This window comes from Carassius carassius, chromosome 27, assembly GCF_963082965.1.
Source record: "Carassius carassius chromosome 27, fCarCar2.1, whole genome shotgun sequence".
Classification (NCBI taxonomy): Eukaryota; Metazoa; Chordata; class Actinopteri; order Cypriniformes; family Cyprinidae; genus Carassius; species Carassius carassius.
In genome coordinates, this window is record NC_081781.1 from 7,074,900 (window position 1) to 7,094,348 (window position 19,449).

At 35.4% G+C, this 19,449-nt stretch overlaps 3 protein-coding genes across 6 annotated transcripts in view; 1 reads left to right on the plus strand and 2 right to left on the minus strand.

Moving 5' to 3' along the window:
• Nucleotides 1-417: 417 nt before the first annotated feature.
• On the minus strand, nucleotides 418-6,110 carry znf512 (zinc finger protein 512). The gene is made up of 15 exons (XM_059512374.1): nucleotides 5,509-6,110; nucleotides 5,238-5,296; nucleotides 5,069-5,118; nucleotides 4,702-4,880; nucleotides 4,531-4,614; nucleotides 4,340-4,453; nucleotides 4,128-4,252; nucleotides 3,941-4,027; nucleotides 3,744-3,842; nucleotides 3,204-3,371; nucleotides 2,923-3,117; nucleotides 2,609-2,710; nucleotides 2,356-2,418; nucleotides 1,672-1,770; nucleotides 418-1,568 (listed from the first exon to the last, which is right to left on the minus strand). The coding sequence occupies exons 1-15, from the start codon at nucleotides 5,594-5,596 to the stop codon at nucleotides 1,170-1,172; spliced, it is 1,911 nt and encodes a 636-aa protein (XP_059368357.1). The 5' UTR covers nucleotides 5,597-6,110; the 3' UTR covers nucleotides 418-1,169.
• Nucleotides 6,111-6,301: 191 nt separating this feature from the next.
• si:ch211-245h14.1 (uncharacterized protein LOC563420 homolog) lies at nucleotides 6,302-8,785 on the plus strand. 2 transcript variants are annotated; one of them, XM_059512379.1, is made up of 7 exons: nucleotides 6,302-6,456; nucleotides 6,634-6,694; nucleotides 6,824-6,948; nucleotides 7,447-7,510; nucleotides 7,621-7,857; nucleotides 8,079-8,261; nucleotides 8,484-8,785. In XM_059512379.1, exons 1-7 carry the CDS (start codon nucleotides 6,376-6,378, stop codon nucleotides 8,684-8,686), a joined length of 954 nt encoding a protein of 317 aa, XP_059368362.1. In that variant the 5' UTR covers nucleotides 6,302-6,375; the 3' UTR covers nucleotides 8,687-8,785. The 2 variants fall into 2 exon arrangements, with proteins under 2 accessions (XP_059368362.1, XP_059368361.1); XM_059512378.1 differs by having other exon boundaries at nucleotides 6,305-6,456; nucleotides 6,631-6,694.
• Nucleotides 8,786-8,818: 33 nt separating this feature from the next.
• coq8aa (coenzyme Q8A, genome duplicate a) overlaps nucleotides 8,819-19,449 on the minus strand; it is a 33,438-nt gene continuing 22,807 nt past the window's right edge. For all 3 annotated transcript variants that reach the window (XM_059512376.1, XM_059512375.1, XM_059512377.1), the window contains 6 exons: nucleotides 14,200-14,293; nucleotides 12,501-12,642; nucleotides 11,127-11,234; nucleotides 10,175-10,240; nucleotides 9,997-10,083; nucleotides 8,819-9,913 (listed from right to left, as the gene is read on the minus strand). In XM_059512376.1, the coding sequence (XP_059368359.1) occupies nucleotides 9,620-9,913; nucleotides 9,997-10,083; nucleotides 10,175-10,240; nucleotides 11,127-11,234; nucleotides 12,501-12,642; nucleotides 14,200-14,293 (791 nt within the window). In that variant the 3' untranslated portion in view covers nucleotides 8,819-9,619. The remainder of the gene's footprint in view (nucleotides 9,914-9,996; nucleotides 10,084-10,174; nucleotides 10,241-11,126; nucleotides 11,235-12,500; nucleotides 12,643-14,199; nucleotides 14,294-19,449) is intronic.

A 19,449-nucleotide genomic window follows, 5' to 3' on the forward strand; every position in this document is an offset into this window, starting at 1 on the left:
TTTTATTTTTGTTTAAAGTAAAAACAAAATATATAATATAATATTCGTATTTAACATAACGTTAAAAATAAATAAATAAAAGCATTAATTAAACATTATTAATATTCATTTAGTACTGTTAAATCCGGACGTGGATTCCACAAGAATTAAATACTGTACACAAAACTGACATTGCTGGACACACATTTAAAAAAGCGCACATAATAAACGTTTCTTTTTTGAAATTTTTTTTTTTTTACATTAAAACATTAAAGAGGACTAATTGTACATATTTAGTCTATTTCTAAGTTGTGCATTCGTGTGCATGTATATTTACATGTAATTTAATGTATTGTTGGGAGAAAGAAATATGCGAATTTGTGTTAAAATTTAAAAAATAAATAAATAAATAAAGTAGAAAAGACCTCAACAGACAAATCCATTACATGGATTTTAATTCAAATCAATACAACAGCTTTTAAATGCATTTCAACAAACACTATTTCTCTCCCTGACATCCGGGAATAATTATTCTAAAGCACTATGTACCTTCACACTAAAGGCCAATTCAACTGTTACAGAGTATCATTTCTATGGTGTTAGAATCACATTTAATAATAAATAATAATACTAATAATAAAAACAGCAGCATTCATGAACATCGTTGCATGCAACTGCTTTAATAAAGCCGGTCACTGGTCCACTGTGAAACTTACAGGTACAGAGCATGAGACAATGCTTACAGAAAAATAAAAATAATGCTCTACTACATTCAATACACATGGCTTTTACTTTATTCCTAAAATGAAATAATAATAAAGTCAAATTGTCATATTACTTTCAAATACATTTTAAACGAATTGCATGTGGCCTTTTAATATACACAGTTCCTCTTGTCAATAAAAGTGAAACAATTCAGCAAATAATCCTACAAATAAAAATATTATTCAACAAGGATGCATTCAACTTCTCAAAAGTAAATACATATAATATATAATAAAATATTAAGCAGCACTGTGTTTAATGTTGATTTCTTGAGCACCAAATGAGCATATAAGAATGATTTCTGAAGGATCGTGTGATACTAAAGACTAATCTTACTGACCCTAAACCTTTGAATGGATGTGTTTCTCTTTAATCTCTTTTAATCTTGAAAACTGGAAGAACTCCATATTTGGAAAAGGAATGATTTATGAATCACTTTTAGGTTGCTTCTTGAAGGGCCTGCTGAGGGCCCAGTTGTCATGTCTGTGTGCCGCTTGGTCCTCAGTCTCGGTCTCTGACTCGCTGCTGGAGCTCTCACTACTGCTGCTGCTGCTGGGACTGTCACTGCCGCTGAACTCATAGCAGTCTTTCTCCTGCCTGCTTTTCTTCTCTTTCTGTTTGTTGTTCCCCTCCTTCTTCTTCATTTCCACTCTTCCAGGGGTTTCCACTCCACTTGATGTGGGCACCTCAGACATCTGTCTATCCTTCCAGTTTGGGTTTGGTAAGGGAAGGTCTGGACTCTTCATGGAATCTTCCTTTGGCTCAGTCCTGTGCGGTTTATCTAACTTTGAACTCTTAGATTTGGACCGAATAACAAACCAATCCTATGAAAAATGATGACAATGAGAATACTTATTATAAAAATACACATTTCTTATAATATATAAAGAGCGGAAAATGAAATAAAATAAACTTTTATTTTGTTACCTGAGAATGAATGGAATTAATGTGATACTTGACTCCACTTTCAGAGTTGAATTCTTTCTTACATATCAAGCATTTATATTTCCCAGTCTCAAATTCACCCTGCAGGGAAAAATAAAGAAGGTTCATCGTCTTTTCATAACTTTTCATTAAATAAGAAAAATCAATAGAAACTTACTGATTTAGGTACCAATAACAAAGCAATAGTTATTTAGTTATACTGTAGAGATGAATATATTTTCTGGTCTAACTACATACACTACGCCATTCAACAATTCGGAGTCAATACGATTTTCTTTAGTCTGCAAGGACGCATTAAACTGATCAAAGGTGACAGTTAAGACATTCGTAACCTTACAAAAGATTTCTATTTCTAATAAATAGTACTCTTTTGACATTCATATTTATTAAAGAACTCTAAAAAAAAATACAATTTTCATATTAAGCAGACAAATTTCAAAGCACCAAATCAGTATATTAATGATTTCCAAAGGATCGTGTGTATGTGACAATGAAGACTGGAGTAATGGCTGCTAAAAATTCAGCTTTGCCATGACTGGAATAAATTACTATTTAAAATGTATGTAAAAAGAAAACAGTTATTTTAAATTGTAGTAATATTTCACAATATTACTGTTTTGACTGTATTTTGTGTGTAACATGTCTGAAAGGCAATTTATTCCTTACCAAGGTACATAGCCCAAGATGAGCCTTTAGGCCAGATACGCTGGTATAGAAGCAGTTACATCCCTATTTTAACAACAAAGATGATCATTACACATTTTGTTCGGCAAACCATTCATTCACTGAAAATCTATGATTCTGCATAATGCCAAAATCCATGCAAAACATGCACAAAACACTAATGAATGGTCCTTTAAATTCAAACACAATGGTAAAAACACCTGGAATAATATCTGTTTATGCATGATATTCACACCTTGTTTGGACACTGCACTTTTTTATGCAGCTTGACTTCATTCTTCCACTTCCGTAGAGTCTCCTGACTGAAGGCCGGCAAACCTGGACGAGAATACTTCAGCTACATAGACACAAAAATACCATGAATGCTTATACAAATGAATACGAGATTGATTCTTCCTTCATAGCTCTCAAAAAGTGAAATTAAACCTTTTAGTGAATCCTTGAAAGTGTGCAAAACAAACAAAGCTGATGGTGCCTTACCAAAAAAAGCTTCACACAGGTTCTGAATCATTAAACATACAACATGTTAGCATAGTTTGACATATACACCTTCCTGTCATCTGGCACCAGGTCACGCTGCACTTTTCTTTTGGGCCATTCCTTCAGCAGCTCCTCACTGGCGATCTCCCTCAGGTGGAACACGGCCACCTGCGCCGACAAGCGCTTGGTCCGACCACTCTGTGTCCGCTCTGGGACGGGCTCTTTCTGTGTCTTCAGCTCCTCTACTTCACTTTCTTGGTTCATCTGCAACAACAGATAAGCATGAAAACATCAACAGCCTGAATGACATTTTGGTAAATGCTTTTTGAATAATGGAGAGGGGGACTCACCGGACTGTGTTCGTTCTTGACATGGTACTCCAGGCCCGCTCTGGAACGATATGCTTTGCCACAGTGTTTGCAGTTCAATAAGAGCTTCTCCAGCTCTGACGCCTCTTTGCCGCATTTCTTCATGTGGTACACATAACCCATTATACTAGTGAAACTTCCAGTGCAACCCTAAAACAAAATATTCATCACCTTTTTAAAAATCCACAATGCTATACAGTCATTGTTTAAACTTTTACTATCGTCATTTATTTATTATTAGTTTAAAAAAACTCACATGATCTTTCAATAATACATTTTTACATATGCTGACTTGTGCTCAAGAAACATTTCTTATTGTTATTAATGTTGAAAAGAGTTCTGCTTATTATTTTTGTGGAAAATGTGTTACATTTTTTTTCCAGGATTATTTAATGCCTCTTTGCTGAATAAACATATTCATTTAATTTTCTTGTTTATTACTAATATTTTTACCAGTGTTTATGTGCTGACCTCCAAAGCCTTTTAAACTGCATTTAATGCAATACAGATAAATGACCACACCTCTTTTGAACATTTTAATTTGCCCATCCTTTTTAATACTTTGCGTAATTTCTCCTTTACGGCTTGGTCAACTAGGTCATTCCCTGTATCTGGAATGGGCTGAAAAAACAAACAAGAAATTAATTTTAGTGTCAATACCATAATTTTCTCTGTCAATGTCACTACCAGTTTAGAAAAAAAATCTAATAAAACCTAACCAAGTTGTTATGGTCAGCCATGAGGTGGTACTTCATTCCTGTTGAAGTTTTCAGTTGTTTTTCACAATGTGGACATGTAAAAGGATTCTACACATAGAACAAAAACAAAATCAGATGCAGAATTCAGTGCTAAAAAAATCTGCTATATCTCAACGATATTTTCACAAACTTTGCTATATGAATGTACCAGCTTGCAGGTTTCCAGGTGCTTCTTTAACCCATCCACTGTCTTTCTTCCAACACTTTTGCATTTTGGGCAGCTTACTCTGCCCTTTGCCAAAATCTGAAGCTGCCATTTTTCCTCCTGACTTCCTGTAAAGAACCACAATATATATATTATGAATACTTAAAACATACAGTATGTCTGAGCTGTTTTCATTTAGCCACTGTCTCATTTACCTGGCGGATAAACAGGTGACTCCTTCTTAGTGTGCGGAGATGATTTCTGCTCCTGTGTGCTGTCAGTTATCTGATTCTTCTGAGTGAACTGAGCAACGGGAACTATAACAGGTACTGTTAAGCAAAAAAGATGTGGTCTGCACTATTCATGTTGTATCATGAATTACAGAAGAAAAACAAGAACTGCATACCGGATTGCTTTACTTCCTCAATGTACTTTTTTAAGGAGGGCTGGTCAGTTTCCTCAATCTTGTGCTTCTTCTTTAGCTTTAAATCTGTAGCATAAAAACATGTGCAACTTTTGGACATTATTTAAAATGTCATATATCAGTTTATCTATTTATATTTAAGTCTGTACTTACCTGTCTCTATTAATGTGTTCGAACTGGATCCATCAGTTTTTCCCATCATTTCACTGGTGTGGTTCATATATTGGCTTGCCAAACCATTGACCAGACTGGATGTAATAACTGAACTGCAAGATGACCCATGGTCTGAATCTTCTGTAGGTCTCATAACCACAGGCTGGAGATCATGGTACCTTAAGACATGACGTTTCGACACCATAATTGATTCAGTATATGGTGCAATACATTACTACTGAAGGAGCAAACATGTTTCAAATGACTCTGAATCTGAGATCAAACTAAATGATTAAAATTTGTTCAATGCAGTTAACATTTGGTAATTGAAAAATGTTGGCACACATTTTTTGTTGGCAAAACTCACTTTTTTCTGGTGTAAGTTCTCTTAATTTTCTGAGAGCTTGTCTTTTCTTTCTAAAATTCAGTAACAGAAATGCAGTAACAATATTAGTTTTGATGGTCTCATGTTTAATTTGACTAAATACCTAAATATATTCTATATATAGAATTCTATATTCTATATATGGACTTACTTTGGATGGTTTCATTCCACTATTTTCAGCTTCTCTTCCCAAATCTTTCATGACATCTACTGTTGAGGATGCAATCAACTCTTTAGAATTATATATAATAGATTTAATAAATGTAACAACTCAAAAGTTACATATCTAATAGATCATAATGTAGAATAATTAATTTCAGACTACATGTGATCATGTTCAGGGAGTGCAACCACATCACAATAAACCTTATGGGGTTTACAAAGTTTAGAATTGAATAAATCTTAGATTAATACAGAAATACCTGGTGTTTGGGGGTTTAGTTTTGGTTTTGACATTTTCCTCTTGCTGGGTACACATGTGGCAGACATGTAATCCTGGGTCTGATCCATGATCCACACAAATCAATGCTAGATACAGAGAAGCATGGGTAGGGATCCACCGCTATCTATATTAGATAATTATTTTATCATAATCAAAAACAAATAAATAACAGTAACATATAGGTAAGATCCTTTGTAGAATTTCGTAATTTCATTAATTCAGTGTCCCTCAAGCAGATTCTGGTTGCACTAAGGCTAAGAATTTGAAAAATAAAACACATCTGAATGCATGGACTAAGCCTGCATTTGCACACAGAAGCTGCCTGCAGCCCTACATGCTCCTTTATTGCAGTGCATAAGTGTAGTCTTCAAGACCACTGCCACCATCACTGCCCACCAATATTCCCAGCCAAAAGAATAAGGCATGACGGCACTACGTCACATAAATCCTATGCTGCTCCACGCCACCGTCATACAATCCGTATCACATCGATATACCCTAAACTTTAAATTTAGAAAGGCATATTTAACACTCAATGCTCACAAAACAGTCAAGAGTAGCTATAACATTACCGTCCTCTCGCCGAGATCCTTTCATACATAATACGCCCCTATTCTCCACCAGCCAATGAGAAAACGCTCTTCCCACAACACACCAAAAGGGGCGGGTCTTCACGCTAAAACAACCTATCGCTGGAGACTGCAGGTCCTAGATCAGATCTTGACACGCCTCTGATTTTACTCCTTGATGCAGTTGAGACGCCGTGACTGAACCAGAGTCAGTGTGTGTACAGAACTGAACCAATTTAGTTTTAGCAATATCAACTTTCGGTTTCAATATACTAGAAATGAGCAGCGCAGGATCTTCTTGGTTTTCCAGTGGATTTGCGTGGTTAAATCCAAACACACGGAGGTCCACAAATGAAAAGGTAAAATTAGCAAACATGCAAAAACTTTTCTTTACAAACTGATTTTAATATTATAAAATACAATATTTTTGCTTCAGATGTTATGGTATGTGCTGGCAAGGAAGTCTATATAAAGGGTGCTTGTGTCAGGGTTAAATTTTAACAAATTTTAATCTCTATTTCTATATTTTCAAGAAGGCTAACGTTAGAGCTCTTCGACAACAAATCCATGCAGTCTCTCAGACTTCTGTCCTAGATGGTATGTATGTCACCTGATAATGTTTCTAATGCCATTTATTTAATATACCCCAAGACAAATATAAAAAATAAATGTATAAAACTAAGCTTTTGCAATGTGACATGCTCCATTATGTCCACCTGTTTCTAGATGCAGACATTGACGATCCTCAAATCCTTACTTTGACAAGAGAGGATCTGAATGAGCTTTTTCCTGGTGTTAGGAACTTTCAGCTCAGAAGGACAATTATGACACTCATCACAGACACATTGAAGGTAATGTCTTTGGTCAATATGCTAGTTAAATGAAACTTCAATGGCACTTCAAAAAAAAAAAGTGTTCACACTCAAATCACTCCTAAAAGAGTAGGGATTTCATGGTATCAGACAAAAAAAAAAAAATCTAACTTAATGGCCTTTTTTAAACAACCAAATAGTACCAAACACAATTTTGGATGCATGTTTGTGGCCATTTCCTCCAAACCGAAGTTCACACAGGTGTAGTTCATCACTTTAACAATGAAGGGTTCCACTAACATTTGACAATCAGCAGGTGTGCTTTTATTTACTATTAAAATAATTTTTAATATGATATTAATTGTGACCTTTTGGTGTCATTTTATATATTTAATACTAAAATGCCATGTTACAGAAACCAAATACAATGTAAATGAAGTAAACTGTGTCCATATGTACATGCTCCAATTATTTGTATGTTTACAGATAAGTGAGTAGCTTATTACTCATCTGTAATTATTATTTGATTCCTGAAAGGATTCACTTCAACATGGCCCAGACACATTGGCTGTTGCACTGACGCATGTAATGCACCAAAACAGTGAGTTACTCATGACCTACAGATCTACCATTTTTCAGTTATAGCAGAGAACAAGTGGAGTTGTCTTTGTTAAAGAGATGTTTCATAGCGGCCTTATGACTTTTTCCTAGATGATGCTGCTGTACAGGATGTTTTGAAGGAGTCCCTTCGAGCGTTTAGACAAATGGAGGATCAGCTCAAAGCAGCACAAGCATCACTGAAACCATACATTGAGGTCTTGAACGGTTTCACTGAGGCATATGCTAGAAAAGAAGACTGGGATAAAGAGGGAACGTCAAGCAGGAGAACATTTTCAAGCTCATTCCCAACAGATATGAACCCTCCAACAATGCAGATTCACTCTTTTGGTGTGTAAAAGTAAAAATTCTGATTACTCCCAAGAGTATCACCCAATTGCTCAAAACCACATTTTTGCAAACTTTGCTTTAAGAGATTTTAAATAATTTTTTATTATTAAAATATACAGTGGGTTTCTGAAGTCTTGAGAGCACTAGCGCAAATGCTTCTATTATGGGTTTTTAAAATATATGTTTCATACCCACCCTCCTAATATATTTTTCCTATGCAGAGCCTACAGTCCGAGTGCATCCATTTTTTTGTGGTCGAACCTTGGGAACGGACAAGCAAATTCTTGCCCAGCTCAAGGGAGTTAAAGAGAGTGTATTATGCGATTGTCAGTTGATACTGGCCTTCAGTCCTGTGACATCACGAGCTGGAATTGATGCTGAAGAAGCATTGAAGAAAATTCCAGGTAATTATTTATTAAAACAATGCTTAACTAGTTTCTATATTATATCTGAATATTGTATTTGATAGAAATGTAGCCAGTTTAATACAGGTTTCATATAACCGTTATAGGACTAGTCTGCAAAAGGTAATTTCATGGGTTTAGTCCTTCTTGCACTTGTATCTTGACAATTAAAATTCTAATTCTAATGTAAAATTATTCTTAATTTTTCATCTGTCTTTACAGCTGATAAACCTGCAGTACTGGTGATAATGCACCATACCTTCAACCATAACTACGTGTGTCCCAGCTTAAAAACATCTTCTCGTGTGAATATTGTGGAACATGTTAATGTGCTCTTTCATGATTCACATCATGGTCTTCTTGAGTGTCCAGCAAATGAAAATGCAATGAGCAAACTTCAATCTGTCTTAAACCGGTACATGTAAATGTTCTTGCTTCAAATGCTTTAACTGTTAATAGTTGAAAATGTATGGTCAAATGAGTAGACAAAAACAACAAGCCTGCTAATAAACATTTAAGACTGGGGTGTTGATTCCAAAAATGTAATACATTCAGACAATTTTATCACAATATTTTAATAAGAAAGCCAATAGCAGGAACATTAGAAGAACACCTTTTCCATCAATGCTCAAACCATAACGCGTTCTCATATTCTCACCTTCATGTAGGCACATTTAAATTCCTGTACATCTCAAACATCAGAGAAGTGATACCTCATGCCATCATTAATATCCTAGCTTTTAAAAATGCATTATGACAAAGAAGTTGTGGTGGTCCAACAGGCTAAAGCAAGCAAGCTTATAGTCAACCTACACACTCATACCAAATGTGACTGCAGCATCAAAACCTGCCCTGACTTCTGATCTTTTCATTCAGAGACTTCCCTTTTTCATACTTTTACCAATATTGTGCGTAATATTCACAAATCACAAACCAAAAAAAAGAAAGAAGAAAAACACACATTTGAATGATTTCTCATACAATAAACATAAGAGTTAATATACTGATTTAGGGAGACGGTCCTCACAAATGTACTCCAGCAACCTGGAAAAAAAACTGTCTTGGTTATGAAACGTTCTACAGCCAATCACCACACCTGATGAGTAACCAATAGGAATTTCGGTAGGCACATAGATAGATCTGTTTGAATAGCAATCTTTGCACCACACAACCATGGATCAATCATGGATATTATTTCCCATTAAAACACTCAAAAGGAAAAACAAAAGCCAAAAAAAAACATGTGTGATGGTACGGTTGGGTCAGTCGAGACAAAAGTGCCATTTGTTTACATTCGAGTGATTAGCCAGAGCATGTTGTGCTTATCCGAGTTTCTCCTGTTTGACAAGCCCCATCTGTCACAGGCTTGGTCCTTTTTTCTTGTTGCTCCAGTAATTGCTGTAGGCCTTGTCAAACATATTTTTGCAGCTAAGCTTAGCATTCAGCCGGGAGCAGATGAGGAAGGAGCCGCCCATTTTGCGGTGCAGAGAGTAGGTTTCTTCTGGTGGAGGGATGAGGCGCTGTTTCAGCATGACGGGGATGAGGTTGTGGATGCGCTCTGTGGTGCTCTGCGCCCCGAAATTAAATGGCTCCTCAGAGGCAAAAGCCTCACCCAGGATCATCACAGCATCCACATGGGCATTTACCATGGCCTGGATGAGGAGGAGAGCTTGTGTTAACACCCCTTATTTGTCATATGTGCAGCTTACAACAAAAATATCTGGTATATTACTACCTTTGACTCATAACCAGTCAAGAACTTCATGTCTATGGATCGCTTCAGCACTTCTTCTCGATTACCATCTGCTGCAGCCTTGATGATCTGTTTTAAAGAGGAAGATGCAATCAGTTAAAGAAATAACATATTTAAATAGTTAACTTTTTTTTAAATTGTAAAATGTTTTGTGTCTTACTTCAATATAAAGATCAGTGAAACTCTCCTCAAACCCTCTTGTTGCACCAAAGTCCAGCAAAGCAACCTATGGATTGAAGAACAGCTTGATTATACCAAGTGACGAAGCCAAAACAATACACTTCCTTTTCAAATGACTACAAAATACTCAAATACAATAAATCAATCATAGACACTGTGGGGTTGGGTAGGATGTTAATATAAATGTTCTAATAAAATTCTGTAAATAAATGGCATATAAAATGATAAATATTACAAAAAAAAGGTATAAATGTAACATTTTGAAGATTGAAAAAGTAACAATGTTAAATATTATCATTTAAAAATCTAATTTGTATTTTAATATATTTAAGTATATAACTAAGCCCTCTGATTGTAAAGCTGAATTTTATAGTACTTATTACTCCAGGCTTCAGTGTTATACGATCCTTCAGAAATCATTCTGATAGGATCTGCTGCTCAAAAAATATTTCATATTATAATTATTCTTTTTATTTATAATAACAACAACTACAACATCATAACACTAATTTAAATAGAAATCTTTTGTAACATTATAAATGTCTTTGCTACTCGTTTTGAACAATTTAATGCATGGTTGGTAAATAGAAGTATTAATTTCCTAAAAAAAAGAAAAAAAAAAAGTAAAAACAGCAACAACAAAAACACTTTTTAATAATAATTGTGTAAATATTTGCAACACCAGTCAAAAGGCATGACAAGCCACCTATTCTTTACTAATACTTTCTACATTTTAGAATGATAGTAAAGTCAAAACAAGTGAAAGTACGGGAATTATCTTGTGATGAAACAAATGTTTAATTCATCAAAACTTATATTTCAGCTTCTGTAAAGACACCAGTATCCAAGCAGGTTTAAAGCAAATTCAGCCTTGTGGTTCTAATCTGATAGAGTAAACAACTGGGAAATGTCATAGTGGCGTTCTCTCTTACCCTGTGGGTTTGTGGATCATAAAAGAAATTAGACCAGTTGGGATCCGTCTGCATGTATCTGAACTCGAACAGCTCTCTCAGACACAGGAACAGGATGTTCTCGCAGACCTGTTAAAAAATAAAAAAGTATGGTTACTACACATGCACTAAACTGCTTTAAATCCACAATATTTAGGCTTTATGTAGCACTTAGTATAAAATTATAAATCAGTTCCAACTCAAAACAAATCAATGTTTTAATGCAATGTTTACATACTACATAAATAATGAGCATTTAAATAGTTGTGTGGTCTGTTAAAAAATCAGTCACATTTATTGCCTTCATTTATGTCAGTGTGCATCATTACCTCTATTCACGATTTGGTCAACGCAGTTTAATTATTTTAAACTTCATTCCTTAACTTTTTTTTATGGTATGGATATAACCTTGTTTACGCTTTGCCCTACTAATGCAATAAAACATTTCCACCATCAGGTGGCGATAATGCTTCAGGAGGCTCACTGGCTTCCATACTGGCCACGTTTGAGACCATGTGACTCAGGCATCATAGAATATGACATGGCCTGAAACAACAAACAAATTTTAATGTGCTTATATAACTTGCTAAACTATAATGATGTTAATTACTGTTATTAACAGTAGGAGAACTGAAAGTACTAGAAAGTAAGCTGAACATATTTCTCAGTCCAATAAGGTAGCAACCAACTCATAATCCAATTACAAATGTTTTGAATGTTTGTGGATGGTCTGAACATATATGTTTTCTTTGAGTCCTTAAGTTTTACATTTAGATGTAGCAAATTTAAGCCATAAAAAGTCTTAAATGGTACAAGAAAAGTTTTAATCATAAATTTCAATGTTCTTAAATTTGAGGACGGAAAGACAAGAATCAAGAAATGGTTTAATGTTAGGTTTTTTTTCAAACCAATGCAAAACTGACCCATGTTTTTATGAAGCAAACACACAGTAAATGCGAACTGGTGGATTGACAAGAAGCTGTGACTTCTAAAAATTCAATCATTTATGGTAGCAAGATGCATTTATACATTTTAAATGAATATAATAATTGATACAATTTATTCATCCCTTTTCTTAAAAAGATATTCTAAAGACTGGAATGTGTAACTTTCGTTTTTCAAGAAACCTGTATCTGAACTGAAAATCAGATTTTTATCAGTTTTTTTATTTATTTATTTATTTTATAGTTTAATATATGTTACCATAAACACTGCCCTAATCCTCTCACATGGTATTAATTTTATTTGTGAAGGTATGTGAAGCCTTAAATATCCTGCTTATTCCCTGGTAGATGTAATAGTGCCGTTTCTTTTCATTTCATTCACTGAAACAATTTTACCAGCAACAGTGAATACCTCATTTTTCAACTCTTGTGAAAGTCCATCAGCCTGATCCAAGGGAAATCCAGGCACCAGTTCAGTGGTGAGGACATGCTGGCTGCTAAGTTCGTCGATTACCTCTGGCACGTAGAAGAAGGGGTGATCTTTCAGAAGTTCCCTGCCAAAAACCACAAAGCTTCTAAGTCACTGAGCACAAGTCAGCATCCCTGTGAAAGCATGCTACCCCACACGTGCACCACAGACAAGACGTGATGATAAACACACACATACATCTGCTTCTGCATGTGGGATGTGGGAAAAACCATGATGCTATTCTCTAGGTGTGAGGATATCCACAACGAAGCTTAAAAATTGGGTATGTAAACTTTGAAATACAGTTAAGCTAGATATTTGAAAACTATCTAGCAACAAGAAAAGTTCATATTAGAAGTAGCAATACTAACTATTCTGCTGTTATGTAACAAGGCTAGATCTATACATCTATATCAAAGACGACAACAACATACTCTGACCACACAGATTTACACAACATGAAACGTAATCCAGTGGCAGTAAATATGTAATTACTTAACAGGATGCTGCACACTTCAGCACTGCAAAGCCATTATTATCAAGATAATAAGTTCTCTCTTCCGAGAAATTATCAAAATTAAGTGAGGTCTATTCTTAAGATAAGAAAAATCTATAAGCAAATGGGGTATGAAAAATAAAATTAAAAAGGAAAACAAGCTTATTTTTCCTTACAATTATAGCTGTATTTTCTTGTTTTAAACAAACCACATTTAGATATTTGTACTTGAAACAAGCCAAAAATTGTATAAAGTAAAGTCACTTTTTTGCTGTGTGTAAACACTACTGAGTGATGACTCAAATTAATCGGTTTTCTTTTAATTATTTATATTAGATTTTTTTCTTCTATAAAACCACTTTCAGACAAGCTGAAAAGGTCAACTGAAGGTCAACTGTCCATATGAACCATTTCAATAAAATCAACTGGACTACCTGATAAAGAGAAGACATTCTAGAAGGAGTCTGATTATTTCCTCAGCTCTTCCGGATTTGAGGCTTTATGGGTTTAAACTACGTCAATACTTGCAGGAAACAAAATAGTTTTGAAAAGAGCTAATCTGCTGAACCCTGAGTGTCTCATTGGTCTGCTCAAAAGTAAAAGACACATCTCACCCTGAAGGCATGTACATAACCATATCTCTCTCTTGGAACGGGCGTTTCATTCTCCACCCTTCCTGTGAAGTCAGGGTCCCAGTAGAGGACAGGACACAGGGTACAGGCTTGTTTACAATGTTTATTATTTCAATTTGTGCTATATTTAAAATATGTCAGCACCCAAACTGTTCCTTAAGATCAAATCATTCAATCCTTGGCCTACAAGCTAGGCGGTTATTTTTAGCCCGGTGCTTAGGCCCCAACACTCCAGAGAAGCTGTTATATGAGGATACAGAAGTGCACAATCAATCCAAGCAGTTGTAGTGTTTATTTTCGTGTGTGTGCAAACCTTCCTTTCAAAGGAATTATGGGGTGTAGGATGAATTTAGCTTTGATATCAGGAACATGGCAGCCTGAAATGTCATGTAGACCGCTTGTGAGCCCACAGCCCACACATGGTTTTATAGAAGGGGAGATTAACAAATAAAATGATGGGATGCTCTGAATAAGCAGTGAGAAAAATGTCTCCAGGTTGTTTTTGTTCACTCACTTGAATTTCCGAGCACACTTGGCTTCTCTTATGTAATCACACTCCAGCGCCAGCTCACGTCGCATCACATCTATCAAATGGTCTGGGAACAGACCTGCACATTCATAGACACCGTCACACGAGTCAGTAGGTTAGTTCAAATTTTACAAAAATAATTATTTGAGTCACCAAGAGGTGGCACTCACAGTTCTTCAGAGTTTATACGTTTTCAAAACATCAAATTTAAGACTTGCTTTAAAGTACAATTTTGAAAAACATTGTTTTAATAATGAGAAAAACACATGATATCAGTATCGTGAATATCACATTACGAGTGAATTACATCCCCAGTTTTAATAAGGTTTTGATATGCTTAAAAAAAGATCATTACAAATGTTTTTAAATTAATGTCATGCAAATTTCAATAGAAATTCAAGTGCAATTCAGTTTACCATTTGGCAGTACACTATAACCATATTTCAAAGACAACAAAAGAAAATTGAATCCTATTTAATTGGGCCAAAAAAGCATGTAAAACAAACTGTATTTAATTGCAATTAATTCCCTGAAAAAAATTAAGTTCACACAATGCTAATGTATAATACACACAATGTATAATGCTAACATGTTCTTGTGTTTCACAAGGGTTGGCAAGTCATTAAGAAATGTCTTAGATATCTGCTATTTGTCACTTCTCTCTTCTGGCAAAAAGGAGGATTGACAACACTGCGGTGGCATTTACAAGCTCAAATGAAAGTTCAGACTATGTTTGGAGCATTAGGCTTCTCTGACAGCTGAACATTTAACTGGCATTGATCTTGTGGATGCTGTTGTAACAATGTTGTAATGTAACCAGTTTGTGTGTGAGGCTCTTGGGCTCTGATCGGTCAGCGTGCAGTTTGAGATCCATCAGCCCACTGAGACCCAACAGGCCCTGAGCTCCCAGTTCGAAACACAATAAACAGATTTGAGTGCACTGACACCAAGTTCTTGGAAGAAATGGGGTCAACAAATGTTCCAAAATCAGTGCAATTTTATAAGTTTATTAATTTGACTTTGGCTACTTATAGACAAAATATTTTAGAGCCCACAAAAATGGACACTACCTCTCCAAAGTTTTTTTTAAAGAAATGATTAATAATTAAGAATAATTAAGTTAATCACAAGTGATAGTAAAGAAGTGTATTTCACATAAATGCTGTTCTTCTGAACTTTCTATTCATCAAAGTTGGTGTGTATATATATATATATATATATATATATATATATATATATATATTAGGGCTGTAGCTATCGAATATTTTAGTAATCGAGTATTTTACCAAAAATTACATCGATTAATCGAGTAATCGGATAAAATGTGTTTTTGCTTAATTAAAGTGGAATATTAATTATGCAAGAGAAAATAAGACTCATGGGTCTTGTGACGGTCACGGAGGGACCGCACGTTCAACATGGACGTTAATACGCACAAACACACACAGAGACTGTTTGGTGATACAAGTGTTTATTGTAATTATTGATCAGAGAGTGAATGAAATACCTGTAAACTATGTGTATTGTTCCCGTGTAGCGTTTGTCCCATGATTTTTAGAGTCCTGGTAAGAAACAATGGCAGGAATTATTGGTTCCGCTTAGGGTGGGAATCTACCATGTATTAATTGAGCGTGTGGGTTTCAGGGGCAACGTGGCCGAGTTGTTGCTGTTATTTCCTGTTTAATGTGAACGAATTAATGACATCAAAGTAGATTTATGAAGTAGAACATCATGCCAATATGTTTCTTTCAGACTCTGTATATTTAAGGGAACATGTGTAAAGTGTTTTCTGTGAGTTTGTCCCTCCACATGTGGTAATGGTGCTGGCCACCAGTATAAATGTGAATGTCTTTGTAATGGAAGGTAGTCTGTGTTTGTTTCTGCAGTGGCGAGTGTGGCCTGAGGGTTGCAGGTAGTGGTGGAAATTATGATTCTTTCTAGAGATTTGTTCAGAATCGTTCACTGATTCGTTCAGTGATCATATCTTCGTATTACACAAAATATGCCAGCAGGTGGCAAAAAAGTGTATTATGTGTTATGTCTTTAGTGAACGAACATAATCACTTGTAACAAAAACTGATCTGGCTTTATTAAAATGTGTGCATAATCGCATTCAATATATAAAGTCTAATTAAGTTGTTCAGATGAACAAAGCACAAGGTTGTCTTGAGATATTTCGTTCACGAACGATAAGATCTCTAGATCTAGTTCAGACTCATATGAAACTTGTTCATTGAAGGGTGTATTCGTTCACTACATTCAAAAAATCACATGCTCTGGCACATCTCATACTCGAAGGCTATTGGCTCGAGGTTGAGTAATTCTTTGACAGGATGAAATGGTTGTTACCCGGTTCACAGAGATGCTCATGCGCTTCTTATAGCGCCACGCTGCTGTGGAGGGAGGAACTTCACTGAACGAGAAATATGAGTAAGTGGATTGTGTGAACGAGAACGATTCGTTCACCTAAAAGATTCGTTCAAAAAGAACGATTCGTTCACGAACGACACATCACTCGCTCTCTGATCAATAATTACAATAAACTCTTTTATCACCAAACAGTCTTGGTGTGTGTTTGTGCGTATTAACGTCCTTGTTGAACATGCGGTCCCTCCGTCCCTCCGTTAAAATGAACAGTTTCCTTTTTTAGAAAAAATATTTTTATTTTTTTAATGCATAGAGTGCAATGCATACATCAAAAATAAACATTTAATTATTACCCATTGTTTCTCTGTGTGTATTTGTACTGTGAACAAATGACAAGAAAGTTGACAGATGAATTAAGTGCATTTAAGTGCCATTCAGTTGGGGTTTTAAATAAAGCATTTTCTGAGATGCACATTAAACATTAAACACATAAAACATTTAATTTATCTTTTAATTATTGATTATTAACTTAACTTTTTGGTAAACAAAGGGGATTTACTATTAAATATAAAACATGGAAGAAATGTTGTGTGATTAAACCTTAAAAAAAAAAAGAAAAAGTTAGATTTTTTTTTTTTTTTGTAGTAGGCTATGTACATTCTGCTGAACAATAGTCTTTAACCGGACTTTTATTTTGACGGGTTGACGTACCTTTACAGTTCTGTGTATGTGATGTGACACTAGTTTTACTCAAATCAAACGGTCAAATGCTCATGTAGTGACTGTCAGAGCAGTTCTGGAGATGTTGTTCATGTGTTCACGTCTTATTTAGTGAGACAGCAAACGCATAAATTACAGAGAGCGTCACGCGCGCTTCAGTGTGTGTAAATAAAGGAAGTCGCGCTTATGCTCCATTCATTAACACAGACACGCAGAAAATGCAGGATTCATATTTAAATAGTCTGTTCCGGCTTAATATTTACAGATATTAGTCCATTGCACATAGTAAGTGCAATGACCTATTTTTGATTAATTCATTAAAAATTTGGCAAATTTCCATGCTATTCCACGTTTAACTGTAAATTCCGTTTTTATGACTGGATTCCGCGATTCCCTCCGCGTTTTCTGCATCGCGGAAATCATAGGGCCCTTTCGGGAGATTTCAGATGCAGCGCTTGTGTCTCCTTCCGCTTTGTGGGTGACGTAAACGCGTTGTGTCACATTAAAAAAATCATTGCGAAAGAACCTGACGTGAGATTTAAATTAAATTAAAAGAGGCTTCGAGGCAGAGGAATTTGCCTCGATCATTTTTTGTAATCGAGTCACTCGAGGAATCGTTTCAGCCCTAATATATATATATATATATTTATTTCACATAATATATATACTAGGGCTGGGACAACGCGTCGAGGTCATCGATGACGTCGACGCAAAAAATACGTCGACGCAAAATATGCGCATCGATTCGTCGACCTATTTTTATTTCTCTAAAAAACATTTGCAAAACGTTTACCTTATGTGCGCTGAATATACGCGATGGCTGGATCAACATTCTGTCCAACGTTATATAACCAATCCAGGGTTTTTTCTGCATTGATCTTTTTTTTTGGCAGCTGTCAAAGCCTTATTTGATCGGTGAGTGATGTAGAATATAATGACTGTGCTGCGCCTGACAGGGCGCGTACGAGAGAGAGCCCCGGCTGTGCGCGCGCACTCACAGTCTTCAAACAACATGAGCGCTTCTTGCTCTCTCTCTCCCTTGTGCATATTAATCAAAATCATTAAACACGATAGAAAAAGGGCGAAACACCAAAGTTTCACGTGGAGCATTCAGAGATTTTTTTTTTCTACATGACAGGCTGCTGGCTCCCACTGTAAATTTTTTTTTTTGTTTTTTTTGTAAAAGCACTCTCTGTATTAGCTTAAAGCCCTCAAGTTTACATTGGTTACTGTGTTCTTTCAATTGCTCTAAACAAGTATTTTGGGTGACCTTTTTTATTGAATGCTAGACATCAAGTTGTTGTTATTTTCATCTGAAAGAAGAACTTTTTTTCAGTAAGCTAGGCCCTATGTGTTCAGTAAGCTATGTGTTTTCAAGGCTTCAAGGTTTTATTGAATGCTATCTCTATACAAGTGCAAAGTAATGCATTCTTAGTCAGTCTTTTATTTTGTAATTTTAAGAGCAATAAACATATATTGCAATGTTAAGGAATTCATGTTTTTTTCATTCAGATATGCAAATCAACATGTATAAATTGTTAGTAGTCAATTAATGGGGAGATAATCGAAATCGAAATCGGTCCGGAAAAATTAATCGTTAGATTAATCGATGCATCGAACAAATAATCGCTAGATTAATCGTTTAAAAAATAATCGTTTATCCCAGCCCTAATATAAACACATTTCCTTGAACTAAGTACATTTCTGCGGCTATTGTTATGTTTAAATGAAAACGAAAGGAGGCAGTGGTATTTGATCCTATTTTCGTTTTATTGTAAATATACAGTGAGGAAAATTGCAGTAGCCAAGGCTAGCTGACTGATGTTATCAAGTATGTTGCTGTTTGCAGAATTACTGGATTTGTGTTGCTGCGGACATCACACTCCCGAGTTGAATGCGCAAAGTCCGAACTACAGAGGATGCAAGTACTTTGCATACTTTGTATTGAGAAACATGCACAGACCTACGTCACCAGACTATTTGCCTAATCTTCATGGTACTTCGACCGCGGTGGAAACACAGAAAGCAACAGGTCTGGGGGAAAATAGTTCCTGGTGAAAAAAGTTCCTGGTACAATTGCTACAATTGTACAATACAGTGGAAACCAAGGAAACGCTTTAAGTGCCACCTGGTGGCAGAAAGTGAATT